Source organism: Corvus moneduloides, chromosome 3 (genome assembly GCF_009650955.1).
Source record: "Corvus moneduloides isolate bCorMon1 chromosome 3, bCorMon1.pri, whole genome shotgun sequence".
NCBI lineage: Eukaryota > Metazoa > Chordata > Aves > Passeriformes > Corvidae > Corvus > Corvus moneduloides.
The window spans coordinates 5,251,489-5,266,406 of record NC_045478.1 but is presented as its reverse complement, the minus strand read 5'-3'; the positions used below and the strand labels follow the sequence as shown (position 1 = coordinate 5,266,406).

Below are 14,918 nucleotides of genomic sequence, written 5' to 3'. Positions count from 1 at the left end.
GCTTTGTATGTCAAGTGTGAAAGCTTCAAAATGGAATAAAAATAAGATTATTTTTCATCCTGGATGGCAGGTGACAATGTGCAACTCTTTACCTTTTTCTTTCCTTTCCCTATTTAGTTCTTTATGCTGAAAGAAAGATATAATGCAACACATTTTTTGGAAGACTAAGCAGACGTTTACTGTGCCAGGTCCTATCTACTGCATCCTTCAGCATGTTCCAAGGAAAGCATGCAAAGTATTTTAACTCTGCTGTACAGCACATAACTCAGCTTCTTAACTGCTTAGAGTGACTAGTACTACTAGAGAGGGAGTAAAAACTATCTACTTTTAATTCTTTTGATAAACCAGCTGAGCAGTGTCATTGCTGCCATTTGTTGTATTTGCTTTCAAACTGAAGTTGCTTCAAGCTGGAGTTTCATTAGAGGTTTCACTATTTCTTCTTCATGTCAGAAAGATTCCCAGCAAAGTAGCATTTATTCTGATGAAAGAGGACTTCTGTCATGTTGGAGTGACTTGCTGCTCCCTCCAACAACAAAATTTGGAAAATTTCACTTGTATAAAGTTGAAGTTGTTTCTTAGTTTAAACATCCTGTGTAATTTCTTGTTTTCAAAAAAAATAGTTGAGAGGAAAAAAAAAGCCAACGCTGTGAAAAAGGATAAGTAGATCTCCTTTAGACCTACAGATAAAATTATTTCAACAAAATTTCTGTGACTTCCCCAACACTCAATCCCATTTTCTTTAAACTCTTTTGATCTGAAGTCATGCTGTGTTCACAGTAATGTGCTCACTCTTTCTGCTCCCTTTTTATCACATGTAATTGATTTGTTTTGAGTTTATAAAATATACCTTAGGAGTGCAAAGGTAAGGGAACATTACATTTTTTCAAAGCAGGGATGGTGTAAGAGAAAAAAAAAGTACTGCTTGTGATCTTGAGAAGTGAAGAGGAAAAAGATGATCTGATATTGTGTTTGGGTTGGTGTTTCCTTAAAGATGACCCAGCTGTGCCACCCATCTGTTCATTTCTCCTTCATTTGCTGTTTATTTATGGACTATTCTAAAACTGGTAGGACTGAAGGAATGTCTGTCCTTATCCTTCAGACTGTGAGGTTGCATGCATGATGTGTGGGTTCTTTTGTTAAAATGAGTTAGGAAAAAAGTATAGTCCTGTTATTTATGACAAGCACTTTTTTATTTGGTGGTGGTTTAGAGCATCACACAGGAATCCACCTTTAAGAAAGAATTATTTTAAAGAGAGAATTGAAGGAAAAAACCAATTATATTTCACATATATTTAGGTAATTTTGCTAAATAAAAATACTCATACAGAGAGAAATCAATTGAAAGTATTTATTTAGTATATAAGAACAACATTAAATCCAGTGTTTAGACAACTACTGTAGACAATTTGTAGAGAGAAATAAAGTCCCTATTGGAAAAATCCCTCAGCAGCACCTTTCTTTTAATAAACGTTTGACTCTTTCACTTATAAAGAAACTTGTAATACTTATAATGAAGCTTGTAGCCTTTGACAGTCTGCATTATCAGAGCTTTGTAGTTTATTTGCTGAGAGTAGCCGTTGCTAAATCATTTGATTTAACATAACTGCTTTTGGGATTAATCTGGTTTTGCAGTTTCCATATTACATTATGGGATTCCTGTAAAAGTTAAAGTATCCTTGTCAAATTTCTACATGTTGGGGTTTTTTTATCATCTCAGATAGTACTTTGAAGCATAGTTCCTCACATTACCATTTTGTTTCTCTATGCCTTCCTTGTTTCAAGGGCTTTTAAATCCCTGGGATGGCTGGATGTGAAGGATAATAGCCAATGGCTTAACATATAGGTGGCAACAGGAAAAAAATAGGATTCATACCATCCTATAATCTATAAATTTATAGAATTTATGCCATATTGCAAAAAACCCCAGCTTTTAAAATTATTTGAAGCAGTTCTCTCTTAAATATAAAAATTAAACCCCAAATTAGAGGCTTTTATAAAGCATAAAGTAAAATTACACAAGGAATTTTAGGACTGCTGGTTTTAGGATGTATTACATGAGAAGTGTCCTGTGCTATGCAGAAGTTCTGATTAGATTATCTCTGTGATGCCTTCAGTTTTTCAAAAGTATAGCTGAATTAATTCAGGGGCAAAGTTGAGTTCTGTAATGGGTTGAAGTTACAGCATGGACTGTGAAAATTCTTTGTAAAGAAATACAAATTCAATCTCGACTTAATATCTTATTGGAATGGATTAACTGAAATTTTTTACTAATATGAAATGGCACCTCCCCAAAATGTAGTCAGGTTGCCAGAACCATGCATGGGAGAACTGGAAAATGCCTGAGTAGAACTGTTTTTCTAGTGTGATGACTAAAGGTCCAAATACAGTGGAAGTGGTTGACTGGGTAGATAAGAAAAGAAAGGACTACCCACGTGTGTTCCTGGTTACTTTGTGGTTTAGTTTACAGCTAATTTGAACATGTTGACTGTGAACCAGATCTCGTAAGTGATGGGTTGGATGGTTGTAGGAGAGTGACCTAAAAGGCAGAGAATAGAGGAAGAAACTGTGAATTTGAAGTACTAGTTTTATTTAATTGCTTTTCCCCCTGATTTGAGAGCTGATAAGGCCAAATGCAAGTTGTATAGCATAGAGACATATATATATGTGTCCAAATACAGTTACCAATAGCCCTTTTGTCTTCTATTAAATCAGATTGAAGAACTCTGCCATTTTGATTTCATCAGATGTAAAATTGTTCAAGGCATTAGAGCAAAATTTGTGTCTGTGTGTGTGGTTTTTGCCTTGATTTTTGTCCTTGGTGTGAGCACACCTGTGCTTTACATTCTTTGTGGATGGTTTCTTGAGCTGCATGGACTCAGTGCACAAGCACGGTCTTGGTGCCATCAGCCACTCCGGGCACCACTTTGTAGCTGTAGTGATAGTTCAGGTGTGATGATTTATTCATTGGATTACAGTTTGGAAGACACTTCTATTCCTTTCCTTGTTGTTTAGAACAATCTGCTCGATTGAGAGATTGGACTAAGCTGTCTGCTTCTGACAGGGACAATCATTCTTTTTAATCTGACTACTGCTTCCTGCCTCTGTTATGTGAAGGATTTAATATCTTGTGGAGACCGTTATCTTTACCTTGTGAAAATCACCCCTGCTCTGCTGAAGTAAACAGAGCTCAAGCACCTGCTCAGACCTAACCATGGACTTCAGTGCTGCTTCAATCATGATTCAATTACAGCATCCTGTGTATGTGGAGGGGAGGGTGTGCATAGTGTTTGTGGTTTCATAACTTGTCTCTTTTGAGATTCGTTTTTTTTGGTTGGCACTGGACTCCGTGTGAAATATAGTCTTAAATGCAGTAGTGAACATTTGAAGATATTTTTTCTCCCACAAGCTCTAATTCAATCTAATTTCCTTTCTTTTACTGAGGTGTTCAGAAGTATAAAAGTGCAAGCATAAGTTAACAATGAAAAAACAAAGAAACAGACAGATGTACCACTTACTTATTACTGTGTATTGAGCGTGAGAAGGGGCACTTCAATGCCTCTCTCTGTATGACACATCGGTGTGATGGAGTTTATTAATTTCACAGCTTAGACACACAGGTTCAGTTCTGCTTGGTGCAGAATGTGTTGGCCTCAGTCCAAGAGAACATTTGACTTGTATGGTCATCTGTAAACACAGGCACAGTACTCATATGCTTCAATTTAAATGTGCACCTCGGTCAGGGCAGCAGTGCTCAGCACCACTCTCCTCTCAGCCCTCACCACTGGGCTGGGTGAGCATCATGCAGGCAGGTTTGGAAAATAGGAATTGACACTCTCCTCTGGGAAATTTAAGTCACAAGACTAATAACCCATCTGTGGTTTATATTTCTGCATCTTGACTTGTTCAATGCATGTTTAATTTGGGAGGGTTGCTTCAAGGTTGTGGCGAGGGCGCTTTGGTGCTATAATTTCTGTTGTGGAATGCAGTCTTGTTGGAATAAGGTACATCATGTACTTTTACTCTTTTGTCAGAGAGCAGAAAGACAAACACGAACCATGGACTCGGTCCAGTATGCAGAATTCTGTGAAAGTCGGCAATTGAGTTTTTGTAAGTATTATAATGGCTGCACTGTATTAAGATGTTTGATTATTATTTCATGTAATAGAGAGCACACCAGAACCTCATGTTTTTTGAAAGCACTTTTGTTTCATCTGCAATAATAAAACTTTAAATTCTTTGTGTAACTCCTGGGAACAGTTAATTTAGCACAGTTTCAGGCCATCAGGCAGAGTATTTTATTTGACTATTTACCAAGCTTTCTCTGTGCTCAAATGCTGAGCTGGTGGGGACGACTGCAAAGATAGATCTAGTGAGGAGTTAATGGATTAAAACCACACTTGCCTGAAGTCTGTCGTGGTGGTGCTAAAGTCGGCACACTAGCAAAGTTTCATGGCTGCAGGTTTTCTGGAATTCATCTAAAATTAGAGAAGAGCAGCAAGTTTTGCTTCTATTTCCCGATCCGCAGAGACACAAAGAACTTACTAAAGAGTCTTTTCTATTTTAAGCTGTAAGCTCCTGCTGTGGAATTTATTCACCATTAGCCAAGTTCATCAGTATACGCCATTCCAACACTAATAACATGATGACAGAATTAGGGCTTTACTAGCACTGAAAACCAACTTACTAGAAGTACTTGTGGGCCACAACTATAATGAGCTGTAAATTAATGGGCTTGATCATGTAGCAAAACATCATTACAGAAGCGGTTAAGTGATGACTAAGGTTTTAGGTCAAATGTCAGAGAAAGGGAGGTGAAGGAGCCAGTAAAAATCATGACAAAACAGCACATGATTCTACAACACAGACTTGAACACAGTGATGTCTTTAAAGGAGAGACCTTATCTTGTTCTTCCTTTTAAATTCAAAGAAAGAGTGACTCATTTATGGCAAATAAATGACACGTTTGAGATACTGTTCTCCATCAGCAAATGTCAGCAAATGTAGGAAAACATGTTTTGTAAGCATTTCTTTTCCTAATTCAATATGTTTTTTATGTTTAGTTATAATTTGGCATCACACATCTGTGAGCCATTAGAAAATGATACTTCAGATTAGGGTGACTTCAGGAAATGAGAGGTTTGTGATAAAGTCATTTTTAAAACCCCAAAATTGCCATCTGGAGACAGAACAAATAAAAATCTCAAATTTACAAAATAAAATTGAATGTTGCTGACCAGGAGATTGTGATCTATAAAAATATCTCAGTGCTATTTTCACAGTGTTTTTAAATGACCATGTCTATATGGTTCTTTTTCACTGACATTTAATGTCATTAAAGAACAAGAGAATTACAGTGGTTATAAAATAGTACCAAGAGAGACTTGGGCACAAATTCAATTGCACAAAATGAGCTCAATTAGACAGAACCTACTAAAGGCCATGCAGAACATTTGTTCAAAACTAACACTAGGCTATTTTTTACTTATTTATTCCAGTAAGAAATGATTGTATTACTGTGTATTACTGTGTTTAAAGAAGTATATTACTGTAATATAAGCCCATAAAAACTGTGTCACAAGAGAATAAACCTGGAAGAGACTTCAAGAAACCTGTTTAAAAATATATATATTAATAATCACAGTTCCAGATATTTCTGCACTTTTAAAGACAGGCAAAAGAAAAGGTCCCTCAAAGGATCAAGTACTACAGAACCGTAAATCTAAATTCTAGGGAACATTTTGTGATCATTTTGTGACCTTCACGCTTCTCATACTTCTTTCGGTTCTTTTGTTTGTTTCTTTTTCTTTCTTTAGTGATGCATTGTTGCCTTCTCATTCCCTTGTAAATAAAAATAACCATTATTTTGACCTCTTTTTTGTTTAACACCTGACTTGTCTGTAGCTTTTTAATCTTGATTGAAAACTCTTTTTGAAGGAGTTGCATCTGTTTATTTCAGATGATTTTCCCACCTTGTGTTCATTTTGGTTGTTCTGTCTCACAAACAGCCCTCATTAAGAGCCTTAAGAGCTCCTTTCTGTCCACAGACTTCTGTGGTCATCTTGTCCACCACTGATCTAAGTAAGATCATCCTCTTTGCCCTCCTTTTACTCTCTAAGGAAATATTACATTTCATTGTCCCATATTTTTTCTGCCCTTTTTCTGAACTGATCTCACCATTACCAGTGTGAAGTTCTTGTATGAATGTTGACTATTCATCTATCCTTATTTCTTTATATCCAAAGCACACTTAAAAAACACTGTTCTACAAATAATTTTGGCTCACTTGTGAGCACTTCAGCCCTGTAAGGTTAACACCAGGACTTCCAAGTTCTTCTGTCCTTCATTTGTCTTTGCTGTTGTTAATACAATTATATCAGTTTTATCTGAACTCATATTTGTGTTGATTTCTTTTAGTGCTTTTTCTCATTCATCAGAGATGTGATGAAATAATTTTATTTATTTTACAGTAATATATTCTAAACCAGGTTTGTCCTGTCCACACTCCTCTGAGGTTGACCCTTCCTTATTCTGTAATCTCCTGTATCGTTGATTAACTTGTGTTTTTTCTATTTATTCCATGTACTTATGTGTCTCCAAAATGTATGAAATAACAGTCTTTTCCCACTGGTTCCATTTTGGTAATTCCTTCTTTGGCCAATGAAATCACACTCACGCTAATTGGTTCACTTTGGCAGTATTTCTGCAACCCAAAAATATGGATTATTTTGGCCTACCTGTCATTAACTTTTCCTTTTCCCCTTATGGTTTTAACTGACAGCAAAGAAAGCATCCAAGTTCCGTGACTGGTTGGACTGTAGCAGTATGGAAATAAAGCCAAATGCAGTTGCAATGGAGATTTTGGCATATTTAGCATATGAGACTGTGGCCCAGGTAAGGGACTGATTGAACTCTGATGAAAATTAATTAATTACTCTTGGAGGTACTTCAGCCTCGGGGACTGGGTTGTAAACCCCTTCAAAACTGCAGTCACTCATTCAGCTCCCCAAGCTAACTGGATTCATGGAGTCAGAGTGGTTTGGGTTGGAAGGGGCCTTAAGGCTCCTCCAGTTCCAACCCTCAGCCATGGGCAGGGACACCTTCTGCTAGACCAGCTCAAAAATCCAGTCTGCCTTTCAATTTGCTGTGTGATAGATGTGTGCTGTACTGTGTTCATCCATCTCATACACAAATAGAAATGTTTTATAATGGCTGCAGAAGAGAGGGGGAGTCCAGCATGAACCTTTTTCAAGTCCAAGCTGAAACCACACACTTTGCTATGTGACCTTTGGCAGTGCAGTGAGGCTCATTCAATCCCATTGCACAACTGGATTAGAAAGAAGGATTTCCTGGAAAACAAAATGTTACCTTAGTGCCAAGCCAAGCCCTCTTGGGTAGATAGATTGCTCCATGTATTTACAGAAGTGGAAAAGAAAGGCTCTTGAGGTTGAAATGTGTGATTAATTTTATTTTATCTGAGAAACACTAAGAATATTCTGCCTCAACCCACAACCCTCACTCTCCCATTATTACAGTGACATTTTTAGTACCATGTCAGTAACCCCACCTGTTTTGCCCCTCCAGCTGGTGGACTTGGCTCTTTTGGTTAAACAGGACATGGCTCCCAAAGCTGGTGATCCATTCAGTCATGCCATATCTGCCACCTTCATACAGTACCACAACTCTACTGAGGTAAAACTTGCTTTTTCACATATTAATGCATTTTATGTTTTGCTTTGACATGTATTTTCTTCCAAAGTAGACATTATTGACTGTGGTGTTGATACAGACTTCTGTTATGGAGTTTATGAACTTTGAAATTATGTATTTAGATAGAAAGACATTAAATTATAGTTCTGGATATTAAATTCTTAGCAGCATCTTTAGAATTAAATAAAAATCCTCTTTTCTTGGGTGAAAATTCCTTCTCTCTGTATTCAAGGCTGTATTGCAGATTTGGAGATTAAAGCTTTCAAAAGTGGCAAGTGCACTAAGTGCTGTGTTGCATGCATTGATATTGTGCAGGTATTATAGTAACTTCTAGAATGAGAAAACCAAATTCTGTGTTGCATCTCTTCCAACAGGAAATCTGAGAAGGAAATAATTGGGGTGGGGTTTATTTGTGACTTGATTATATTATGGCTGTTTGACATCTTGCTTTTACAGCCACATCTCTTAGGGCAATCTACGGGTGTGAAGACCAGTCTTGACTCCCCTGAGAACACACCACCCCCTACACCCACCCCCCCAGCATCAGCAGGGCAGCAACACCTTGGCAAAACCCCCTCAGGAGCCTTGGGGAACGGTGGAATTGGACAGGACTCCACTAAATCCAAACAAAGGAGAAGAAAAAAGGTATTTGGGGCACAATCCTGGCAGAAAAAAAATGGAAAAAGAAAGAAACTAAAACAACATCCTCAGGAAATCATCATAGAATCACAGAATGATTTGGGCTGGAAGGGACCTTAAAGATCATCTTGTTCCAAGCCCCTGCCCTGGGCAGGGACACCTTCCACTATCCCAGGTTGCTCCAAGCCCCATCCAAGCTGGCCTTGGGACATTTCCAGGGATGGGGCAGCGACAGCTTCTCTGGGCACCCTGTGCCAGGGCCTGCCCACCCTCACAGTAAATAATGTGTCTCATCTTAAATATTCATTTTAACCTATATCATACATTAATGGCCATTTTTATTGTAGGGCCAAATGTGTGGTTTGATATTTTTTTCTATCAGAATTAGGCAAAATTTTCCAAATAATGTCTGCAAACTGAATTTTGTTAAAGTGATAACTGCTCCTTCTAAGATAACTTGCTCCTCTACAGGCACAGCAATAGCCACCACCCGAAGTCATCATCCCCTTCTCTGACAGGGGCAGCAAGCACAGATTTTAAGGGGCAAAACATAAGCAAAATAGGCAAAGAGGTGCTTGTGATTCTCCTGATCCCAGCAACCTTAGGTGGCTGCGGCCCTTGCCTTTAACAACTTTGCCTGACTTGCTTTATTTTTATACCAGTTGGTTCCATTCAAGCTAAATATTTGTTAACTGCATAAAACAGGGATGTCTCATATTCAGAGTGCGGAATATAAATGTTACAATTCTTGTTTGCTGTTGCAGAGTCTTGGTGTTCTATCTGAGAGGGATATATGTACCTAAAACCCACAAGAGAAATCAGTGTGATTAAATAAACTGGATAGGAAGGCCTGTGCTGGTCACTTGGGGCTGTTTTGAAGAAATGTGATGGCAGTGCTCATTTTGCTGAAAAGCAATGGAGTGACTTGGGATTTTATCATGTGTTTTGTTATTAAAAAATACTTTTCAGGGTAAAACCAGTGATTTCTACAGTGATAAGGTAGAAAAAGATGTATTTTCTTCTTCTGGTGTCGTAAGTGCTGTGGATAGTCCTGAAGTGTTCAACTTCCTCCCGTCCTTCTTATACTCTGGTTAGAAAGCTTTTAGTAAATCCTGGAAAGACTTCTGCTTTTCCCTCTTCTTTTTTTAAGTTATATTTGATTATATTTTGTTCTTGTGGCTGATTTTCATTGCAATTCCTAGGAACAGAAATTTAGCTGGAGATGTAGTTTTTGATACATTATATTTTACTGGTGCCCCGAGTTTATTTTAAGTTCTTAGCGTTTGACTAAATGCCCTTGAAAATAATTATATTCCAAAAAATGCAGAGTTTTAATGAAATGTTACTATGACTTATTCAATTTTCTTAGGTATCTACTGCATAAAACTGAGGCATTGAGACAAACAAGTTAACTTGGTGAAAAATACTATTTTTAGGCCATGAAGGCCCAGTCCAGCAGAAAATATTCGAGTTTCATATTCCCTTTATTGATGTCAATCAGCAGAGGAAAAATCTGCCATCATGTTATGAATAATTCTGTGTGTACTCATAGGCTCCAGTGGACTCAGCGCTCTTGAAAATAAAACATTTTGTAAAAAATATCCCAAGTTTGAGAGCATTAGGATATGATGTGAATGTATGAGGGGGCTGTGTATGTGTGTACATTAAACTTCAGTGTATAATTAAAGTTTTTTCTCCTTCTCAGTGCAGTCACTAATACAATTTGCATGAATTTATTGCCAAGCAGCCATCATTAGATAAGTCATCTGAATTCTGGCAAGCAGCTATGTCTAGGTGTGTCTAGGTGGAGCCTAAACCAACATTTCAGGTTGGCTAGCAAGGAGCAAAGAGTAACTTTGTCTTTTAAAATCGCTGGAAAATTATTGTACAATCAGTGTGCCAGTAGCAGCGAATTCTTATTTTTACCCATTTAGGGTCCAGAATCCAAAAAGTCATTTGAAATTTTAAAACTTTCCAGTTTGAAGTAATTTTTTTTTTTTTTTTTTTTTTTTTTTTTTTTATCCTTCTAACACTGTTATGTCACGTTTCAGCTTCAAATTTCAATTTGATATTACTCATTGGTGATTTTGGTGTCAAATTGCTTTCCACTTCGGGTGCTTGTTCAATATTTTTCCCACCCCTTGACATCATAATAAGAGCCTGAAATGTTTTAAAAATAGTTTCTGTGGTTATTGCAGTATGACTTATATGACCCTTTCATTTTAGTTTGAAAATTTTCTTCTCTTTTCAATTGCAACATAGAGCAGCACTAGGTGAAATATTTAAGAGGACTAACATGGTGTTCTTTGGGTCTCTTAAGCAAAGTTCATGTAACAGTCCTCTTTAATTTGTTAATAGCTTTTTTTCTCTGATGTAGTGTGTGGCAGCAATGATGTGTATCCTCAGGAAAAAAAAAAAGGTCCATTTTATAAAGGTTTATTTTCATACTTTATGCACTGTAGGTCTGTTGTGTGTTTTTGATTTAGTAACAATTTATGTGTTTTTCTGTTGCAGAGCACTGCAGCCTGTGGGATGGAGGCTCAAAGTGATGCCATCCAGCCCAGCCACATCAGAGAGGCCATTCGACGCTATGGCCACAAGATTGGCCCCCTTTCCCCATTCACAGTACGTAATAACAGAGTTATAAAAAGTTATATTTATAATCTTAAAGAACTCTGATTTTCAAGTGGTCAAATGAAGAAGCTTTGGAATTGTTGAGAGCAATTTGTGGTGACTGTAATTTTCTTTATAAAAGTGGCATAATTCTCTTGGGAAATAAAACTTAGTAATTTCTGTCTCTTTTTGGAAAGACAAAAAAAAAAAAGTTTTTTTCCTTTTAAATATTATTTTCTTTCAATTACAAATTATGCTTTTTTGTTAGTGCTTGAATTTTCTGTTTTTCCAAAGTTTAGGTTTACAGTTATTTTAAATTATATGTATTCCAATATGGTGAAGAGCACTTTATATTCTAAAATTAGTTGTGTGTCAGATACTGCTCCTATTGGAAGTTGAACTCTCAAGTGACACATTTATGGTTGGGGAAAGAAGAGAATGGTTTTTTTAGACAACTTTGAACCTCCACTGAAATGTAATAGAACTGAGCTTGTGGTAAAACACTGATGGGTTCTGAGGTTTTGCCATCATTTTTTCTATGCAAATTGCAAACCCATTGTTCAGAGCAGCCAAGCAAATTCTTTATTTAATTTTCTCAGCTGATGAAAATGTGAAAGCAGTCCATCTCCAGTGTCATAAATTGGGGTCAATTTCTTCTCATCTGCTGTTCTGCGTGGCATAAATCCTGCTTACCTCAGAATATCTGCATTTAGAAAATAATAACTGTCAAAGAAATCATTATAGGAAAAACCAAACAAAATCCACCAAACAGGATCTCAGCTCCAAAAAATCAGGAAGAAATTTTCTGGTTTCTGAGAGATTTTAGGAAAGGAAATTTATTCTGAATTTGGATGAATTCATCTACATAAAAGTGGTACAGAAGTATATGACAGCCATAAATGTAAAGGAAATAGTGGGACTTCAGAAGCAAGGAACAAGAGAAAATAAGAGCAAATATGTATGTGAAGTTATAATTTTCCTAGTGCCAAAACTAATCAGTGCTTTTATAGATGGCAGTGAAGATTGATTTATTAATGATAGTCAATACACAATTGCAATGAATTGTCTTTACAATTTACTTTACTTCACCTTTCTCTTCTGCCACTCAAAAATGCTAGATTAATATCATGTAAAGTGTTGGATAGAATTTCCAGTCCCAAACAGAAAAATGTCTTTAGCAGAAGTTTGCTAAGAGATGTAGCTAAGAATATGGAAATAGCTTCTGAAAGCACAGAATGTATTTAATCTTATTTTAAAAAAGTAAAGAGCTCACATAAATAGCTGCAGAAAGGTGAATCTTCCTTCCCTGACCCTCACTAAAAGTGGTTTGACCAATTATTAACCAAAGTTCAATTTTTTTCTTCAACCACAAGGTATAATAAAATACTCTGGGTTGGGTTGGGGATTTTTTTATGTCCTCCACTCTCGTGAACTTCCCAAACAGTGCAACTGAACAATTTAATTTGTTAACATTACCTACAGTCAACGTGGTTGATGAGAGAAGCAGATCTTGCTCCCCCTGAACAAGCCAAGAATAAGAGGGAATCTTGGGTCAGCTTCTGGATGCCTACAGATGTTGTAGAGCTGTAATACAATTCTGCTCTTAATGAGAAAGCTCAGGAAAAGTATTTTGAGAGGTATTGCAGAGTCTGCATTTAGGTCCTTTCCCCTGTGAGTGCCCTCATTGTCAGTTTTGGGGAGGGACCTGGCGATGACAACTGTCCATGCAGCAACCAGGACCTCTGTGTCTTAATTTGGCACAAATGTGGATGGAGCACTGAGTACCCTCTGCAATCTGCATTAATACAGACTTCCACAACAAATAGAATTTAATGATGGCCAGGTCTGGTGGCATGTGTGTAACCAAACCTGAGGAAATGGATTAGCAGAACTACTGCAGATTTTTATGTAATCAGGCATAGCCATTTCCTCAGATCTCAGCAGCATGAACTGTGTGACACAGCCTATGTAGGCAGTGCAAAACCTTGGTATAACATCAGAAGTCTGAGCTGCTCTCTGCAGTGTCTGAGGGGAAATTGTATCAGAAGGATCTAAACCCTTCCCTGAACTCTTTGAAGCAACTAAAAGGGCTATTTTTATGGATCAGTGTAATAACCAACAGACTGGCAGCTGTCAAGGGCCTGCTGCGTTCAGAAAGTTCATATCTGAATCCAAATCACCAGGGGATGGGTTTTCTAACTGGAAAAATTAAATTTAACAGTTGTGTTTTGCTACACAAGGATGGGTGATGTGGAAAGACAGCTGCCCATTGCATCCCAGCAGTTCTTATGGAAAGCCACTTTTTTAAAAAGACAGAGTTGAGGAGTGAAAAAGCTTCATGCTACTGAATACCTCAGTCCCATACAGAGAATTTAGACTTAATTTCTGTGTAAAAAGAAAATATAGGAGAATTTTATTTTTAAGAAAATACATATACTTTTGTTTTCTTAAGATAGTAAATATGTGTTTGTAAAGCACGAACAGTACTTTTTTTCACATCTTTCCCTTTTTTGCTGTTTCATCATGATTGTCACTCCCTTCTGATTTGGTGATAAGTGTTTCTAAGGAGTTGGTTTTGGAAAAAGAGTTAAGCTATACAATTTATTCATTAGCAGCATTTGATGGATGTTGGTTTGGACGGAAACAACACTTTAAAAGTTTTATAATCATATGGTAAATGAGAACTAACATTAAACCAGTGAAAATGATCCGTTTGCATTTATTTTGACTTTAATAGCTATGTCAAAATGACTAACATAATTAGAGCATTTAGGTTTTGTCTCCAAGTGCAAGCCACAATGGAAAGCAGCAAGTGTACTCTGGATTCTTCTGCATTGTATCATGTCTAAGGTAGTTTAGACATATGTTTTGTCCAAATGTTTTCTATTAATAGTATTGGATCGTGCTCAGTGTTTCCTACTTTAAAGCATGGTCTAGACTTTCAAAAATCAGAGAAATATTAAACAACAGCATCATGTAATTTTGCAAGACGGGAATGCGAAGTATGGAACTCTCCATCATATAGGATAATGCAATTCCATGTGCTGTACCTGTGTCTATTTCTGTGTGCATTTAATTTAAGGAAGTGCATAGTGAAAATGATACCCAGTCTTGACAATGTCTTTGGAGAAATTATTTTAAGTTATTGGAATTGATTGTATTTCAGACAGTTGGGGTAACAAATAATTCTTTAAGAGTATTTATTCTGTGAGCAAGATACAGTGCTTACCTGAAATCTTGATAGGAGCAGTTGTTAGTGGTGCATGAACAGTTTTTAAGTAGTACTTGTGACCACGAGTAGAGCTTTAGCAAAAAGGACAGCTGAGATCCTTTTCCCTGAAGTGAAAAGCAAAGTGGTCAGCTACAACAGTGGAAGACCATAGGTGAAAACAAGGAAATGTTTCCAAAGCAGATTCTTCGTCTTTAGTTTATGCCAGCTCTGAAATGAAACGCTTTAGATGTTTGGTTAAGAGAACTTGAGTTCACAAATGTAAATTGTAATCCTGCACAGGCTCGTGGCAGACAGTGACCATTATTCAGCAGCCTGTGCATGTGTAAATGGGGTGTATTGAATGAACAGGGGTATAACCAACATTTCTTTCAGTATTTATGTTTTGGGGAGAATGTTCCTTCAGCCTCCCAGGCATTTCAGTATGAAAAGGCTTGCTAGTCTAAACCTTCTCTTGTTAAATATTTCAGTCTCATAAAAGTGCCTATGCAGCATAAAACAATGAATATTTACAAACCTGTGTTTATAGTACTGCTTGTGACATTCCCTGCACAAAGAACATGTAACAACCAGGGAATGTGATTTGGCAGAGATTTGGATTATTTGGGCCATATAGAGCTCTGCCTATACTCTTCGAGGTTCTTAAATAATAAATGCAAGTAGCCCATGTGGACTTCAGTAGGTTACATGTACGGGGTAATCATAGTTTCACAATCAAATTATATACTTA

General features: G+C 37.0%; 1 protein-coding gene across 4 annotated transcripts in view; it reads left to right on the top strand.

The window, feature by feature from the left end:
- SUPT3H (SPT3 homolog, SAGA and STAGA complex component) overlaps window positions 1-14,918 on the top strand; it is a 259,239-nt gene that overhangs the window by 199,611 nt on the left and 44,710 nt on the right. For all 4 annotated transcript variants that reach the window (XM_032103965.1, XM_032103962.1, XM_032103963.1 and 1 more), the window contains exons 7-11: window positions 4,032-4,107; window positions 6,779-6,891; window positions 7,582-7,689; window positions 8,164-8,352; window positions 10,861-10,971. In XM_032103965.1, the coding sequence (XP_031959856.1) occupies window positions 4,032-4,107; window positions 6,779-6,891; window positions 7,582-7,689; window positions 8,164-8,352; window positions 10,861-10,971 (597 nt within the window). The remainder of the gene's footprint in view (window positions 1-4,031; window positions 4,108-6,778; window positions 6,892-7,581; window positions 7,690-8,163; window positions 8,353-10,860; window positions 10,972-14,918) is intronic.